Here is a 20,116-nt window from a genome sequence, read left to right on the forward strand (position 1 = left end):
TGACATCATCCCAATTCACAAACCAGGCAAAGACCCACACCTACTTGAAAATTACCATCCCATCAGCCTGCTATCCAACTTAGGGAAAATAGCTGAGAAAATCATCCTCATCAGACTCCAAGATCATGTCAACCAACTAAATATCATTCCACAAGAATAATTTTGCTTCCGTCAAAATCACAGCACCACCCAACAGATCCATAGACTGGTAGAATACATCACCACAGGATTTAATTGGAATCAACACACTAAAGCCGTCTTCCTAGGCATCTCAAAGGCCTTCGATAGGATCTGGCACCAAGGCCTCCTCTACAAACTTATCATCGCTAACCTTCCACTAAACATGATACACCTGATCAAATCATACCTCTCCAACAGGAGGATGCAAGTCAAAATCAACGAAACAGTCTCAACCCAACGGAAAATCCTTGCTGGAGTTCCTCAAGGATCACTGCTAGCCCCGATCCTGTTCAACATCTATATGGCAGACATCCCTCAAAATCCTCTCACATCCACCATCGCCCTTTATGCAGATTACATGGCTATTCTAGCCAGATCTTGCCAACCATATCTCATTACCAAAAAACTACAAGACACCATCCTGAATCTAGAAAAATGGTTTAAAGACTGGTGACTACAATTAAACCCCCAGAAAAGCAAAACGATACTCTTCACAAGAAGACGAGCATCCCCCAAAGGAGACATCACCCTGTTCAATTCTAAAATTCCCTGGAAAACTGAAGCAAAATACCTCGGAATAATTCTCGATAAGCGATTATGCTTCAACAGCCACATCAAGAGCACATGCACCAAAGCTTCAAAAGTTATCGCCCAGCTATACCCCTTGATCAACAGACACAGCAAACTAATCTCAAGAAACAAAATTCTACTGTACAAGACAGTGATTCGTCCCACAGTTATATACGCCTCCCCAGCCTGGAGCCATACCTTCAAGACAAACATCCTCAAGCTACAAAGACTACAGAACAAGTGCCTGCGAATGATACTGGACGCCCCGTGGTTCATCAGCAACATCCAGATCCACTAGGACATAAATATCCCCTACATCTCTCCACTACTACGCTCCCTAGCAGAAAAATTCTTTATGAAGACATCTACACATCCAAACCGACTAATACAGCAAGCCGGAAACTATGATGGTAATGACCACTGGAAACATAAAAGACCGAAAGCCATCCTAACACTCAACGACGAATAACCACTTCTGCCCACTCAGGGCGAGCTAAAATAGCTCACAAATCTCTCCCATCGCTGTTCCCGAAACAGACAACAGGGAATATGAAAAGCATCAAGCTTCGTCCTCTGAGCCATATATGTCCTGCATCCTTAGTATCCCCACCTCTGGGTCTGGCTCCCACTGATGAGACTTCAATAAAGGTTGAAACCGGTCTGGGTGGTGACCCTTTCCTTAATGCATAGCATAATACATGTCCTCAAGGAGATGTGCTTTGCATTATGGGATACTAAGGCAAGTGATGAGAAGTTATACCACCTTTGCCACGAGTTGCCCCAGTCCTGAAAATACTTTTCAAACTTTTGTTTGCTTACACTTGGATAATGGATTAAACCAAATATATATATGGAAGGGAAACTTGAAGAGGCTGGGTTAATTTTTTCAAGACAAATAATTGAGAAATTATGGGAATACAGGTAATCCTCTTATAATGCAGTACTTATACATTGCAGTTTCGATATAATACAGTCTACAAATTGTAGTAACCCTTTTTCAATGCTGTAATTATACAACACAGTTTCTATAAAAACATGGTCTACAAATTGTTGTAACCCCTTTATCTTTTCATATATTTTTCGCTGTGCAACTTAAAAATCAAATTTTATCTTTGTTGAATTTGCGTCTGCCCATATCTGCGCATGTAGTTATAAGTAGCGAATATATATTAGAGGAAATACCCTTTCACACGTATGTATGTCAATTGCTTACCATATAAAACATTTATTGTTGCAAATTGTCTTAGTTTTTTGCCATGAAAGTGCATTAAAAATCATAAGTATGTTAATCTCAAGCTGAGCATTTTATTTTCTAGTGAGTTACATACATAATTAATATGTAATGTGTGTTTTTTTTTTTATGTAAAAAATTTATTTTTTAGTAATGGCCACAAACTGCAATGAAAGGGGAAAACCAACATTGAAAAGAAAATTCATTTCTCTCAAAGAAAAAATTAAAATCATGAATCGGTAGAAAAATGGAGAAAAACCAGGAGTTGTTCAAGGGCTTTGAATTTAAATGAATCAACAATTTGAAAACACTCAAACAAAATGAACATAAAATCAGAGAAAGTGTTATTGCTGGGTCAGTGGTAAGTGCAAAGCACGTTGCTTGTGTACGCAATATTCTAATTGGAAAAAATGCAGAAATTTTTAATGATTTGGATAGAAGATTGCACTTAAAAGAAAATTCTTTGGATAGAAATTTTATTAAACAAAAAGCTCTCAAAGTTTATAGACATTTATAGTGCAGACCAGGTGTTCAATGCAGATGAATCCGGGTCGTATTGGACAAAAATCCCCAAACACACTTATATTTCAAAAAGTGAAAGATCAGCTTCTGGATTCAAAGTTTCCAAAGATAGAATTACTCTACTGTTTTGTAGTAATGCATCAGGTGATTGCATGACAAAACTAATGTTTATTAACCGATCCTCAAATTCTCGTCTATGAAAGATTAAAACATGCACTTTATTTTATTTTGCCTAAAACAGTTATGCATTGTGTGCAATGAAGTTTAAGTACAATTTGTAATTTTATTATTATTATTATTATGGACGACTCCAGGAAGTCCTTAGACTCATCGAGGGAGGCCTTAAACATCATGTCCACACAACTATATGACATTCTCACAGTATCTATCATACCTTGCTTTGAACTCACTCACCGTCATAGCACCCACAACAGACTCTGGCAGCTTATTCCACTCTACCACTCTAAAAGTAAAGAACCCAGCTCTAACACCCCTGCTAACCACACTCTGCCCAGCTTCTATAGGTGTACCCTAGTTCTCCCACCACCAGTCCTGATCTCAAAAATATCCTCTGAATTAATCCTATAGAAACCCTTTAGCAATTTGAATGTCTCAAACATATCTCCCCTTTTCTGCCTATCAACTAATTTCTGCAACCCACAAATCTTCAACCTGTTCTCATAAGGTTCATTCCATAGGCGAGTGACCAAGATGATTCCTACTATCATCTTGGTCACTCGCCTCTGGATCCTCTCCACCTCCTCCCCATCAAGAAGAAACCTAGGTGACCAAATCTGGCCACAGTAGTTGAGATGAGGTCTTATCAAGGCTCGGTATAGAGGTACAATAACTTGCTTGTCAAAGTATTTTTCAACAACCAAGTGAGTTAATGAGCTGATTTAGCTACTTTTGCAATGTGCCCCCTAAACTTCATCTCCCTATCCACCAACACTCCCAAGTCCCTGGCCTCATCAATCTCCTGGAGTACAGTTCCACCAATGTGGTATACTGCTGCTAATCTTTTCACCCCAAAATGCATAACCTTACATTTTGTCACATTAAATTGACATCCATTCTCCTTAGCCCAGAACGCCAATCTATCTAAGTCGTCCTGCAAGATTTTGACATCTTCTGCATTCACTATTGCCCTACCCAACTTTGTATCATCAGCAAACAAGTGAACACTTCCTCTCAGATCCTTCCCTATATCGTTAATGAACAAATTAAACAGCAATGGTCCAAGAACAGAACCCTGCGCCACACCACTAGTCACAGGCCGTCTTTTGAACTCTACTCCTGAATAAACTACTCTCTGATATCTCTCCATCAACCTCCCACCTATCCATCTCACGAACCCTATATCCATTCCCATATGTTGTAGTTTATGGATTAGAATTCCATGTGGTATCCAAATGCCTTAGCCAGGTCCAGCAGTGTCACTGTAAACCCATTACCCTTATCCAGTTCAGCCGTCACTGTGTTATAAAACTTGAGCAAGTTACTGAGGCATGATATACCCTTCACAAAGCCATGCTGTCCCCTGAACAGTATCTCATTTTCATCAATCCATTCCTGTATTCTTCCCTTGACTTCTTTCTCCAGGACCTTGACAACGACTCCTGATATGCTGATCAGTCGGTAATTTGCAACCGTAGTCTTGGATCCTCCTTTATGCAGTGGAACTATTGTCCCTCTTTCCACACCTTCAGGACTAAACCAGACCCGAGACTCAGATTAAACAACATGGTCAAGGGCACTGATAATTCTTTAGCCGCTTCACGTAAGATCCATGCCGGTATACCATCCAGTCCCACAGATGTATTCACATTAAGGTTCTGTAATAGACTATTCACCTCCACTTCATTCATCACAATTCCCATATAAACTAATGGTTCCTTCATTTTTTCAATGTCACCACCTGGATGATATACTCTTGCAAAGTGCTTGCTCAGTAATTCCACTATATCGACTGATTCAGTGACCTCCTTACCATCGTCATTCCTTAAAATCATTTTGCCGTGTACAGTTTTTTTTTTTTTGCTTGCAGCATATTGAAAGAACTGTTTGGGATTCTCTTTAGCTTGCATAACTAGTTTCTTTTCATAATCCGCTTTTGCTCTTTTTTACCACACTCGTTACCTTTCTGGTCTGCACTTTATACCATTCGTGTGCCTGCAGGTCACCTCTTTCTTTAAATTCCCTCCATAGTTGTTTCTTTTTTTGCAGCTCAAGCTTAATGGTGTTATTCATCCATTTAACCCCTACTTGTTTTACTATTCGGACCCTAGGTGTACAATCAGCCATAACCTCCAGTAAATGCTCCTTGACCACTTCCCATGCTCTATCGACATCCAGCCCTTGCAGTTTTACATGCCATGGCACTGATCCAAGCAATCTCCTAAGCTTGTCATACTTGCCAGCACGGTAATTCCACATATACCCTGTCTTAATCAAAAATCCCACACCTTTAGCCGCCTCCCAGGTCAAGACCTTATGATCACTCTCACCAATAGGTGGCAACATGGTCATATTCATTACAGTCAAATTCTCAGATGCTATTACCAGGTCAAGCACTCTCACACCCCCTAGTATTTTCAATTACATTCTGTCTCAGATAGTTATCCCTTAATAATTGAATAAAATCCATTTCCTTCCTCACATGTGTCCTCTCCTCCTTCCAATCAATGTTACCATGGTTGAAATCCCCCATAATAATTACCCTCCTTCCACTCATTTCATCAATTTGTTTATGCATACTATCTCCACCATCTATTCCATCACCTGGTCTATAGAAGCACCCAACTGTATATTTTGTTCTGCCGGTCTCAATCTCACACCAAATAGCCTCAAATGAGCTTTCACTATCCTGTGATACAACTTCAATTCTCCTTGGCTGCAGTTCATCAGCTATCATCAATAACACTCCCCTCCCATTTTATACTCTCTGTCTCTCCTAAACACACTATAACCTACATATTCTATCCCACTAACTATATCATCTTCCTTCAGCCATGTTTCACTAATGCCAATAACCTGTGGCCAGGAAGAGCCAATCAAGGCCAAAAATTCTTCCTTCTTGTTCCTAATACTCCTGGCATTAGTTTACATGAAATGCAGAGGTCCCTTTGTCACACCCCTATCTTGATGCGTGTATTCTAATTATCCCATTCCGATTTCTTGTCCTTAGTACTGGCTCAGGTACATTATATACATTCTTACACTCAACTGTCTCACTGATGTCTGCATATCCACTTCCCCCCTCCCCCTCCTTGGTAGTTCTAGTTTCCCTGGTTCTGCACATCCATTTTCACTTCATTCAGCAACACTTTTTCCAGTCTCCGCACACCAAATTCATTCAAATGCAGGCCATCCATCTTGTATAAATCCTTTCGCCCATTAAACTCATTCCACATGTGCATAAAGTAATTTGCGATTATGGCCCTCCTAAACTCCTCTCTGTCGTACTGCGGCAACAGACTCACCATCTTAACTCTGTCACTCTTTTCTTTCACTACCTTTAACAATACTTTCAAGTCCTCTCTCATAAAAAATTTATCTCCTTTCAATTCATTCGTACCCGCCACAACTATCAATTCTTTCACCCTCTGTTTTTGCACTCTAATACTCTCACTTACATCCTTAAATTTTGCACCCGGTAAGTATGATTTAATTAAACTCTTATCTATCACTCCTCTTAATAATAAGTCACCATACAACACTCTTTCCTTCATTTCAGAAACTCTCCCACTCTTACGCTTATTTTTCCTTTCAAACACTTGTTTATTTCCATTAGCCGAGGCACTCTGGAAAGAGTTTTGCAGGTGCTCTAACTGCCGCTGCGCACTTTGTATCACTGCATGCAATCTAGCAATCTCACTCCCTACAAATAATTCCTCATTTTTTTCATCATTTAAACTATTTTCTCTCTCTCTGTATAGTTGCTTTCACTCTCTCATTACCATCTTGTACAACATCACAATTCCCTATCAAGCCACTATTTTCACTGACATTCTGGCTTTCTTCAACCATAACTATCTTACATCCTGACACATACTTCAATTCCTCGCTTTGCTTACACTTTCTGCACATTCTCCCACCACTATCACCTTCCATCCAAACTCCAGCCTCCTTCGGGAATGCATACATCCTACACACATCACATTGGACAAACTCCCTCGCATTACAGTTTTTGAACAAAGGCGTTGTATTTTTTGGACGCCATTATCTTACGTCGCATTGGTGCCATGCGCTATTCTATGAAACGTATCATTAAAATACTAAATTAAATAAAACGGAATTCACACCAAAATCACACAGACACAACAAGCTACCAAAAATAGACAATGTTACGTTATGATTTAAACCAATATTCCAATTTTCACTCAAAATTATACTTAGCTTTCGGAAGCTCTCTGAAAACACTACACACCATTTCTTAACTTACATGAATTAGCTGAATTAAATAAAAATATATTTTTGTTGGATATGTTCTTGTTGTTATATAATTAAAAAGAAAAAAAAAAGATTTCGGAACATAACCCTACGTTTTCTATATGAACTGAGTCTCGCATAACACGATTTATATAACGCGGCATTTCTATGGAACCTAACATCCGCATTATACAAGGGTTACCTGTATATCAGATTTCTGTATTTAAGTTTTTGTAGATCTGGAAAATGCATATGACAAAGTACCAAGAGAAATGCTGTTCAAAATGCTTCAATTAAGAAGGACATTATATCAAGTAGTACACAGTCTTTATTTAAGTTGTAAGTCAGTGGTAAGAACTGAAGGAGGCAAGGAAGCTGCTTTGATATTAAATTGGTTGTGAGACAATCATATCCACTTTTCCAAAGTTGTTAATCATCTTTATTGATCATTGTATGAAGGAAAGTAGCATTAAACCTGATATCAAAACTGGATATATTTGACTCAGCTCTTTACTTTATGAAGATGATGTTATACTCTTAAATAAATACACTATAAATGTACAGTATTCTTTAATCACTAAATTGAATAATTGCTATAACAAATTATGAAAATTAGCAATAAAAAGACTATGAAAATAGGCAGGAACATTGAAAACATCACTGCATTTTTAATGTGGAACGTATAAAATATGTGAGCTATTTAGATACAATTTTTAGCGCAGATGGCAAATTAAATATGGAAGGAGACTACAAAATAAGCAACCCTGGTAAATTTATAAGAGAGAAATTATAAAAATACTAAAGTAGCTAAATACAAACAGCGTAAACTAATTTTAAGTTTTTGATCTGTGTTAGAAGTGAAACAGTTGATCAAAAAATGGTGATCAGATATGAGAGTTCTAAGAAATATTAGGGAGTAAACAAGTGGCATCAGTGGCAAAATCATTAAAAATGAAGATAATAGGAAAGAACCTGACATTGTTAGCAATAAAGGTGTGAGCAGAGCTAATTTCAGATCACTCAGAATGGGAGAGGAAAGGTTAATCCTTTGAGCAGGTAAAGCAGTATATAAAAGTTTGCCATGCTTCTATCCCAAAAACAATACTGAGATGCATGCGTGTGTTTGTACACATTCAAATGTTAAATATAGTAAAGTTGTAACCTTCCCAATTTTTTCCCCATGGATTTATATGCCATAGAAGCTGAAATATATATTTTTAACTCACCACTCAAAGAGTTAATAACAGAACAGGTATTTGATGCCATAGTATAGCAAAACCCAGTGGAAGACCAAGTTTTAGGTGGATTAATGCATTCAGAAGTGCCTTAGAAGACTGAAATATAAGATTTGACAAAATATCTAAGTTCCGACAACAGACAAATTTAAAGGAAAATTGTTGATAGGAGATTAGTAATAATATAAAGTTTTTTCATGTTGTACACTCCTTGAGGATACATAACAAGAATTTGATGATGAAAGTCTCCAAGGAAAGTGATCTCACTGTTATTGGGTAATTGTAGTGTATGAAATCAACTTTTAACAATAATTATTATTATTATTATTATTATTATTATTATTATTACAAAGAGATAAATAAATTAGAAATGAAGATATTTACTGCTCAGTGGTCAAAAAAGTATTTCATGGTCAGTATTTGAATGAAATACTTTTCTGTCCTTACGATCTTTTTGCCATTTTTCTCTCTCTTTATATTGCTGTTTGTTTTTTGTTTTTAATAGACCGTTCACAACTCAGTGTTCATTTTCTTCTTCTTCTGTTGTTTGCTTGATTTGTAAAAGTCCGCATGCTCCAGTTTTCCTGGATAGATGAAGTCTACGTTGCTCTGTAGTTGCAAGACATGATTCATTAAATTTCATGGTATAAGATCAAGTGCATCCAAATTGGCTTGCCATTCAGTTATCCCTGCTGTGTATCTGATTACAGGGCTGGGCACTGTTCCATTCAGTTTAGACTTCAGGATTTTTCTGATGCTTTTTCAGACATTCATAGCCTGTTTTCTTTTTTATTTCTGAATAAAAATATCATTTTAATTCTCCTTCTATCTATATATCCAATTCCTTTTCTCTCTATTACTATGCCTTGAATTACGAGAGTGTTCTGAAAAGTTCTCGGCCTAACAATGAAAAAACAAATTTATAATTCCAAAATTATTTTTATTTTTCAACATAATCTCCCTTAAGACTTGTCCGTTCCAGACAACTCCCAAAAAGTTGTCTGGAATGGAATACATTTATTCCAGCAATGCTCCAGCACCATTATCCCATCTCTAGTGGTTCTCAGTAAGATCTACCAAATACCCCTCTACAGCTATAATCACCTCTTGATTTTAAGAAAAATGCTGACCAGCGAGGAAGAGTTTTAGGAAGAGATAGAAGTTAGAGGGAGCCAAATCTGGGGAATAGGATGGATGTTCCAACAATTCATAGTGCATATCCGCATATCCCTTAATTTTCCCATTGCCAAAACACCTTTGTGGGCAGGTGCACTGTCCTGATGAAAGATGATTTTTTTCTTCTGCAAACTGGGTCTTTTCTCATAATTTTTTTCGTCTAGTCTGGTTAAAAGATCAGAATAATATTCCCTGGTTATTGTTTTACCCTTTTCAAGATAATTAAACAAAATGCCTTTAGCATCCCAAAACACCAACACCATGACCTTTTCTACTGATGGAACCGACTTTATATTCTTTGGCACTGAACACCAGCTTCTGTCCACTGTTTTGACTGCTGTTTGGATTCTGGTGTGTAATGGTGAATCCAAGTCTCATCGATAGTAATAAATCGACACACAAAATTCAGTTTTATTCTTGTTAAAATGCTCCAAGCACTGTTTAGAGATTTTCATTCGAGTTCTTTTTGATCTGCTGTGAGCAAGCAGCGCACCCATCTTACCAAACGTTTTTCATTTGCAATTCTTCATGCAAAATATATCCTATATGTTCTTTTGAAATGCCTATAGTCTCAGCAGTTTCACACACTTTGACTCTCCTGTCATCCAATACCATATCATGCACTTGATCAATGATTTCTGGTGTTGTTACACTTTTTTGGACATCCTTCACGTGGATCATCTTCAAAGCTGGTATGGCCATGTTTAAACTTTGCAGCCCATTTCTTAATTGTCGAAAATGAAGGAGAAGAGGACCCACAAACTTTTATGAACTTCAAATGAATTTCTTTTGGCGTTAAACCTTCTTTTACAAAGAATTTTATAACCACACAGTACTCAGTTTTATCCATTTCAAGGGATACAGACAACACTTTTGCTTCAGACAGCTGTATAAAATAAACTACTTGATAGAATGACTTGCAATTTCACATGGATGCTTATGACAGATGTACCAACTTAGGAAAAAAAACTTGCTGATAGTGTTGCCATCTATGTTCGAGGCCGAGAATTTTTCAGACCACCCTCGTATAGACTGGAAATTTATCAAGTCCAAATTTCATACAGATATGAGGGTGGTTCCATAAGTTTCCAGCCTGACGGACTTTTAGAGGTGATAAAAAGAAAACAACTGTGTCACTTTTCAACATAATCTCCCTTTACTTCAACACATCTTTGAATTAATATTTCTATGCCCTTGAAAAAGTTGTCTGCAAAATGGCCTAAAACTGCATATTTCATCTCATTGTCATCTGTAAATTTTTTTCTTCAAAGGTCTTTCTTCAGTTTCGAGAAGAGTTAGTAGTCACTGAGTGCTAGATCTGGGCTGTAGGATGGGTGTTCAATCTCCTGGAAGCCACAGTTCTTTGCTGCAGCCTTCGCAACAATAACTGTATGGACTGGAGCATTGTTGTAAAGCATAATATTCTGCATTCACAGTGGTATTCCTTTCCTTGAAGTAAGCAAGAAAATTTCCGGCAATCCCAAAAGATTATTGCCATGATCTTCTTGGAGGACTGAGTGACCTTGGCCTTTTCTCAGCAGTGCTTCGCCTGGTTTGCACTATTCCATGGATTCCCTTTTGGAAAGAGGATCATAATAAAGGACCATGGTTTCATCCCCCAGTGACAATGGATTCCAGCACTTCTCTCTGATTCCCTTGGCAAAGCTCTAAAAAAAAACTTGTGGGAACAGGTCACACGATGCTCCTTCTGAATTGAAGGGAGAAGTCGGGGCATCTACTTTGCACTGACCTTCGCCATGTGAAGGTTCTCGTGAATGATGCAAAAGATGGTTGTTATAGAAAGCCCCAACCTTGCTGAGATTTCTTAGAGCTTCAGCCATCTGAGCAGTTCCTCCTCAACAAGAGACATTTTCCTCAGTCATCACTTCCACAGGCTAACCATCACGAGGATCGTTGTCGATGCTCTCTCCTCCTAGATGAAACTGTTTAGCCCATTCTTTCACAGTGTAATATGAAGGAGACGCTTCCCCACAAACACCATCCAATCGTTGTTTGATAGTACTTGGAGAAACCCCTTCTTTGGTGAAAAACTTTATCACAAAAGAAGGTACTTTTATTACGGTACTCAATGTTTAGCATTACAGCCACTAAGCATGCCATATGAGTCAAACAAGTGCCTCCAACTGAATGATGCAGGCAGTGAGTTGAAACTGGTACACTAAGCTCCCCCATAGATGGTAAGTGCTATCTGTCACGCACAGCATTTTAAAATGTGAATTTTGTATGTCAGGCTGGAAACTTTTGGAACCTACCTTGTATCTTCACTGTAAATTCAGACTGTATGATTTTCCTTATAGCTTAAGATCATCCATTTATAACAAATGTTATATTTTCCCTCCTCCTTTTGTTATTTCATATCCAAAGTCAGAATTAATGAGACAAAGAGCCGCTGGGATGAACAATAGTAGTGATAATCAAACAAATTGGAAAATATAATATTTGCTGCATCTGGATTGAATAAAAGCATCAGGAATTTCCTGATGCTTTTACTCCAAAAAATTTCTAGACATTTCTAATTTAAATATATGTGACAGGGAGATATGTTTTCTTGTAATCAGTAATCCATACTAAATGTAAGTTTGTTTTCTTTCCTTCCTGAATTTTTTAAAATCATTTTGTCATTTATTATTATTACTGTCAGAACTCCATGAAGACAAAAGACTCATTTTAAGAGGTCTCTACTTTTACGCACGCACGGACGGAGCTTACCAAGCTATGTCTTAAATTCAGTCACTGTTTTTGCACGCACCACAGGAGGCTTAGGCAGGGATTGTCTCTTGTTTTATTCCTGTGTCCATCCTTGTTATGAAATATCTCTTCCACATTAATGTGGTAACAATCCCTTACCAACTTTTTTATTTCAGTCCTATCTCTGCTTTCCCCAATTCCTCTTCACAAAACTGAAACTGGCATTCCCCTCAATCTATCTCGATATTCCGTAGACCAGAAAACACCTTAGTCATTCATCTGGACAACATGTAATATATATATATATATATATATCTTTATGAAAACCAGTTGATTAAATCTATCCACAATAATCCATATTCAGCTTGATCAAGACCCTATACAGTAACCTCTTTACTTCTACATGCTAAGGTCCTCTCATCATTACCATAATCTTATGTGATGTCTTCACATTTTCAATGGTATGATCCCTAAACTTCAGGTCCTTGCACCATCACTCCCAGATCTCTCATCAACTCCATATCCTTCAAAATTTCTCCACCAGTTTGCCAAAACTATTCTATCCTTGTCTTACCAAATTTCGAAACCTTACACTTTGTAACACTGAACTGATAGCTTCAGTCACTGACTAGACTCACTATTGAGTGTGCACTGGTTGCACACTCACTCTATTCAAATCATCTGGTAAAGCAACATTTGCTTCTCTCCTCATAATTCTCTCCATCTTTTCATTATCTCCGAACAGCTGCATATCTCTAGTCAAATCTGTCCTCCCAGTAATATTTACGCATTTGTCAAATAATAAATGGTCCAAAACTTCCTTCATATTTGGATATTTTTACTAAAATAAAGAGCTAAAAGGCTTCATTTCGGCGATGTAAAATTATTTCAAATTAAAGGGATATTAAATCCCACATTATTTCAAAGCCGAATAAGAAACTCAAGGATAGAAATCAAAGAGTTTCATGCTGAATATAGCAAACTATAAAAGTTTTGGCAGATTGTAGCATATGCTAAAATACATGGTTTAATATTAGGGCTACTCATAGCAAAGGTGGGTAAAGTTCTGATCACTATTCTTAGTATTTCCCATAACGTAAAACACATCTAGATGTATGATATTATACATTATGGTGGAAGGTTAGCCTTCCACCATAATGTATTGGCTCTTTATTTTAATAATTTATTGGTGCACCTTTTTGACAACTCATATCGCAAAGTATATAAGTTCTCTTCACTATAATCTCGATATTATCTAGGTCTACCTACTCACTGATGAGACCTCAATAAAGGTCGAAACTGGTCTGGGTAGTGACCTTCCACCATAATGTATAACATCATACATCTCCTAGGAGATGTGTGTTTTACATTATGGGAAATACTAAGAATAGTGATCAGAACTTTACCCACCTTTGCTACAAGAATGCCCTAGTATTGAATTATGTGTTTTAGCATACGCTACAATCTGCCGAAACTTTTATAGTTTGCTATATTCGGCATGAAACTCTTTGATTTCTATCTTTGAGTTTCTTATTCGCCTTTGAAATAATGTGGGATTGGATATTTTTATTTTATTCATATGAGTTTCCCCCATCTTTCCTTCCCTTAGGACTGGTTGAGCCCTCCTAATAAGAGTTTTTCACCTGGAAACTTGGGTTTCTGGGTGAAACCCCCCTACCTCCATATGAGACTGGCTAACTCACCTTTAGTCAAAAGAGAATAGATAAATGTTCCTCACATCTTGGATGGGAATTGAATCCAGGTCTTTCCGACCAAAGGGCTCTGTCTATACCGACTGAGCTACAGAGGCTCTATATTTGGATATAAAAAGCTTGTACATTTATTTACAATCACTCCGCTTTCCATCTTTTGAAATTGCATAGTTGCAATGAAAATTTCATACATCTAAGGTTCATAAAAAAAAAAGTTCTGTTTTCAGTTCCCCCCCCCCCAAACATAATCAATTTTTTATTTCCTTAAAGAAATGGACAACCACCATTATGTTATAATAATAAATAATAACAAATACATTTTTCTTTTGATGCTCTTTTCAAATTTAGGACTAGGATGTTCCTCACAAGGACTGGATTATTGACAACATCCAACAGGCTGTGGATTTTGACCCTGCAGCCTGTTGGTTGGGTGTAGGTATGCTATTTGGCCAATCAAAGTGGCAAATTATTGATAATATATTTTATTTTAGATAATTAATTTTCCTGTAATATTGCTACTAGTTTTGTTTTTGTTTGACATTATGTTTTTATTCATAATTATAGGTGGTCCATTGCATCTTGGAGATGTAGAAGAACTTCCTGATGGAAGCATTTGTGTGCGATGTCCATGGCATAAATATTGCTTTAGTCTTAGTTCTGGACAAATCCTCTCACCTGTTAGACAAAATATGAGTGCCATAGTTTATCCTGTAAAGGTTGATGATGCAGGATGTATATCTGTGGGTTTTAGTAATTTCAGCAGTAGCTATTTTACTTCTAAAGAATTTTGAATACGATTTAAATCAGCTAGCCTAGTATTTTTCATGTGTTTTTTTCCTTACTTTCTTTTACAAGTTCAGATACCCTAAATTAAAAATTGATATGTGAAATGTAAGATCTTCAGGTAACGATTTCCATGTATCAGTTTTAATCTATCTGGAAGAAAATAAAAAATTGTTAAACCATTTGATGTATTTCGTCATTATCTTTCTTTTCCAGAACTGTGCCTATTGTGGTATAAGAAGCTATCAATGTCTCTTTAATAGTTGATCTGATTTTCCAGATGGTTTATATAAATTGAAATGCTTGTTTGGATATTTAGATATATCAATAAATGAAATTGTTAGTCAGCAGCAAAAAAATTTTGTCACTTGTGAAAAACAGAATATGGGGAAAAACTTGAAATCGATATATACTACACAAGAAATTATATTATCATTTTAATCATCCCTTTACATAAGCATAAAAAAACACGTGTGTGTGTGTGTGTGTGTGTGTGTGTGTGTGTGTGTGTGTGTGTGTGTGTGTGTGTGTGTAGAGAGAGAGAGACTGCTGGCTTCACATCAATTGTCTCAGTGTCCTATAATGCACAGCACACTTCCTTTTGCGAGTTGGGTGTATATATATTGCTATGGATATGGGGAAGGATCACTATCCAGACTGGTTTTGACCTTTATTGAGGTCTTATCAGTGGAGACTAGACCCTTGAAGATATTGAAAGCTAACTCCATGCAGGACAATTCTCAAAGAAATTATATTCCTGTATTAATCCTTTACCCAAACATAAGCAAATAAATGTTTGCCCTTAATGAATCATCATTATTAGACTGTTTGTACTTAGTGTCTGTTGACTTCACATTGATTGTTTAAGTAAGATTGTCCATAATGCACAACACATTTCCTTTCAAATGTAGTGTACTACTATGCATTGTGGGAAAGGTTGCTACCCAGACTAGCTCTGACCTTTATTGAAGTCTCATCAGTGGAAGTATGACCTTGTAGATACTAAAAGCTAACTGAATGAATGAGAAGTCAAATATTTTCCATATACAAGCAGTAAAATGGTGTATTTCCCTATTATTAACTGGCCATTGGGTTATATTAATTTAGAGAATTTGATTTTCATGCATTTAAGAAGTGGTACCACAATTTTTTTTTTCTTAATGGAATTGCCAGTGAAATGTTGAAAGTGAGATGACTATCTCTCACACCAATTCTTATAAAAGGCAACTATGAAAATGTCGCATACTAATAATCATTCTCGCTTTCATGTCCCCTACTCTCCCACTGTGGTGACATGGATTGGAAGACAGAAAAGTCATATAGAGGGGAAAGAAATGGAATATTGTATGGTTGTTAAGAAATAATTACCTGAAATGGCATGTAATGTCTTAGGATTTGAGAATGCTGGATTTGGTTATAACATTGCAGGATTTGTCCATAACCAAGGTAGCAACATTACCTCTGACTGGGAAGAGTAAGCTTGTGTTTTGACTTGTGAGGTTGCCAAATATGAACTAGATAGTAGGTAATTATGACAAACTTGGGTGGCAACTTGAAGCAATGCCATGTCATGTGAATTCACAAGGGAAGGATGTTTGCAGCACATGGAAAATGATCAAGAGGTATTTAAAGGAAGCATTATCAACTATATTATACAGAGTCCATCAAAAAAATGTATACACACTTCAACCTGTATAAAAATTGTAATACTAAATTTATACAAACATCAAGAGATGAATACAAGTTACCTTTGACTTATACAATTACACAAGGTGCTCAAAGTGGTTACCATTAGCGTCGAGATGCTTATTATTATGGTGAACTACTGCTTGGGCAACGTGGCCAAAGTGTCCAGTGGGATTGCTGCGCATGCTGTTTCAATTTCTTTCCGAAAGGCCACCAGTGTAGCTGGTTTTCTATGATACACTATATCCTTTAGAGTCCCCCATAGGTAGGTCCAAGGATGTTAAATCAGGAGAATGTGGGGGGGGGGGCTCAATTGCACCTCTTTTTCCTATCCATTGTCCCTATAAACTCTCATCGAGGTAAGCTCTCACATCTCGGTGGTAGTGTGGTGGTGTGCCATCTTGTCGGAAGAGAAATTGATCATTCCCATAAAGTGCATGAATGGCAGGTAAAATGGATGTGCTTAGTATGTCTAGGTACACTTGACCAGGAACAGTACCTTCAAAGAAGAATGGTCCTATTAAACCCCTAGAAGACAATCCACACCAGACATTGAGCCCCGGTAAATTGACTGCCTTGTCCACATGAACATCCGGATTTTCTGGAGCCCAATAAACACAATTATGCCGATTCACTGTTCCATTAAGCTTAAATTGTGTTTCAGACCAAACCATCTTCCTCACAAACTCCTCATTCTCATTTACCACGTGTTGAAACCACTCGCAATACTAAATTCTTTGATCAGGATCGTCTTCATTCATTGCATGTAATAATCTTGTACTTTAAGTAAGAATGTGCCGCATGCTTGCACTGCTAACTCCTGTCTCACATGCACATTGTGTGGTAGACTTCTATGGCAAGCATGTAAACTGTTTCAACACCATAGCTAAGGAAGCAGGACTTGTTGCTGTGTGAGGTCTCGCGGATCTTCCCTTGTGCACATCACACACGGTACCATGGGTCTCAAACTTATCATGAATACGTGCAATTGTCAGGCGTGTTGGAGGTTGTGTTGCAAACTCATGCCTCCATTGTCATTGAACTTCAACAACATTCTCAAATTTGAAATACCACTTTAAAATGGTCTTGCGTTCCTCAAATGACAATCGTGCCTTGGCCATTTTGTTTGACTGTCCTACCGGTCATGTGTTGATGCTAGTATTCATGTGAGTAACGATATCTTTTGAGAGAACATCATACTACATGTTGCTACCATAATTTGATCCAACTTCGAAAAAGTCCATACATGACATCTGTTAAAGTGTGCATTTTTCTGATGGACTCTGTACATATATAAGGTAAGGAGGATAAGGAGTTCAAGTATTTCTTCAGGAGCTACAAAAAATGTTGGGTGTAAAAAAGAAAGGTGATTAGCAGGTTCATGAAAAGCACAAAGCCCATGCAAGAAGGGTGATCAGCATAGCGAGGAAGGCAAAATCAAAATGTGGGAGGAAATTAGCCCAAGCAAGCCAAAGAATATCCCAAGGAGATTTTTCATTCCATGGTAAGTAAAATGAGAAATGACTATGGAAGAATAATTTTAATGAGTGATGATTGGAAGGTGACACTGATTGATGTGGGAATAAATGGGATGAATTGGAGCTGCTTAGCATATTGCAGAGTCTTAATATGAATACAGATATGGGATTATTTGGGAAATTGATCTGTGTATTATGAGACTGGTCAGAAAATGGTCAGTGTTACTGTCCAGGTTGTTTGATGTAAATTACAGCTCTGGTAAAGTCCTAGATGAGTGAAAAGAAGACAAAATAATCCCATTTCGTAAAGGAGGCTTCAACAAAGAGATAACAAATTATAGACTGAACAGTAGTATTTTGTTATGTGAAGTCATTAGCCTCTATATACAAGTAGCCCGGTCGTGAAAATACTTCACACACAAACTTTGTTTGCTTACACTTGGATAAAGAATTAAATCAAGAATATAATTTCTTGGCATCTTTAATTTATGAACAGTAGTATTTCAGAAGTAGCACTAAAGGTATTGGAACAGTTGGTCAAAAGCAGAATTCAGTAGTGGTTAGTAGGAATATGATACTGCAAGGGGCATTGGCTTTGTGACAGGTTGATCTTGTCTTAGTAATTTACTCCACTTTCTTTAGTTAAAGTTTAAGCATTATGTAGCCATTTCCACTTAAGCTAGTGGAAATGGCTACATAATGATGTATCTATATTTTCTAATAGCATTTTAAAAGACACCATGAAACTATTAAATAAATCAAAGCAAATGGAGACAGATATCGATGCTCAGAGTGGCTGTTTAGTCACTTGTTTTCCATTTGTTTCCAGTGCACAAAACGTGGGAAGAAAGAGGTCATAGGTTCGATACTAGTCGACAAATAAGTAACTTGTTTTAGCCGGACTGGTTGGCCCAGTGGTTAATGTATCCGCTCTCCTGCCAAAAGGCTGCAGGTTCAAATCCCACCGTGGGCATAGATATTTGTGATTGTCTGTGAAAATACTAGTGGTAGTGGTTGGTGTAGATGATGATGGTAGTTGCAGTTCATTCTAGTTGGTGGAGATGGAGAGCTGTAGAGCAGGTGTCCTTGATCGATGCGTCTTTGGACTCCCTGGAGGTGTCACGTAATAATAATAATAATAATATGAAGCTACTGATTTGAATAAGAGAATCAATGATGGACAGACATCAAAGAATAATAGTAGAATTCAGGAGAAAGCTGGTGACAAGCAGAGTTATTACTTAGGCTGCATCTGTTAATTTGTATATTAAAGATATAGGAAATGACTTGAGAGAAAAGATCCAGTCATTTGCTGATGATGCAAAACTGTTTAGAGCAGTAATTAATAAAGATGATATAGAGACATACTGGATAATTTAAATAGACTGACAGAAAGGATAATAGTTGTCAGATTAATATGACAAAATGTAAAGTTGCACACTTGGGTATGGTAAGATTACAAGCTATGTGAAAACACTGACAAGAATTGAACTGCAGAAAATTTATGAGGCTACTACACATTTGATGGGGATGGCAGACATGAAATGAAAGTTTATAAGGATATGGTAAAATAGCTCATAGGATCACTTGGATGTTCAAGGATACACTGACAAGCAGATATTATTATACCTTAGAGCAGTGGTCAGTATCGACCCCAGGGGTCGATATAACATTGTTAGGGATCGATTCGGGCTCAGGGATGTATAGAAAAATATAAGACATCGTTGTACGGTTATATTTAATTAAGTTAACTTGGATTACCTCCATCCTGAATGACAACGCAATTAAGAGTGAATCGTAGGAACAGTCACGTGAATAAGACCTGTAAGATGGAGCAAGGTCATGAAAATAGTTATGGAGGCCAATGAAGTAGGCCAAAATGACGTATTTACCAATAAATGGATGTCTGTGGTTCCCTCCTGGCTGGCACAGCGGGAGTGAGATGGCAACACATGCATGGTTGCTTATTTACTTATACTTACACGTATTCAATCCCAGTCTCATTTTTGCTATCGACATAAAAGTGAGCATTAATGTTCTAAAATTCATCAACATACATAATATACTTCAATCGTTATTCATTCACGAACTAAACTTCCCTATGTTAAAGAATTGAGAAGGGCTGGTAGTAATACCAGTATATTAATATCACTAGTAATAATTACTTATGTGAGTTTTTAGATTGTTTATTTTATAGTTACAGTGTTTATTGTATGTATAATATAGTATATATTATTATATTACTATATTATACATACAATAAACATCCTAACTATAAAATAAACAATCTAAAATCTCACATAAGTGTCTTTTTTGCTTGTCCTATTATAATTATGTAATAGTAGTCGATAAAACATCAAGAAACTCTTGAAGGGATCAACGGTCAAAGAAGTTTGGTGACAC

General features: G+C 37.1%; 1 protein-coding gene across 1 annotated transcript in view; it reads left to right on the forward strand.

Annotated features, from left to right (window-relative positions):
• LOC150110472 (Rieske domain-containing protein-like) overlaps nucleotides 1–14,736 on the forward strand; it is a 59,898-nt gene extending 45,162 nt beyond the window's left edge. Inside the window, exon 4 of the mRNA XM_090394008.1 lies at nucleotides 14,331–14,736. Within this exon, the coding sequence (XP_090250134.1) occupies nucleotides 14,331–14,557 (227 nt within the window). The 3' untranslated portion in view covers nucleotides 14,558–14,736. The remainder of the gene's footprint in view (nucleotides 1–14,330) is intronic.
• The last annotated feature ends 5,380 nt before the right edge of the window (nucleotides 14,737–20,116 follow it).

The sequence above is a fragment of the Typopeltis vanoorti genome, chromosome 1 (genome assembly GCF_054136105.1).
Source record: "Typopeltis vanoorti isolate ZY-2024b chromosome 1, IOZ_Tvanoo_1.0, whole genome shotgun sequence".
In the NCBI taxonomy this organism is placed as follows: Eukaryota; Metazoa; Arthropoda; class Arachnida; order Uropygi; family Thelyphonidae; genus Typopeltis; species Typopeltis vanoorti.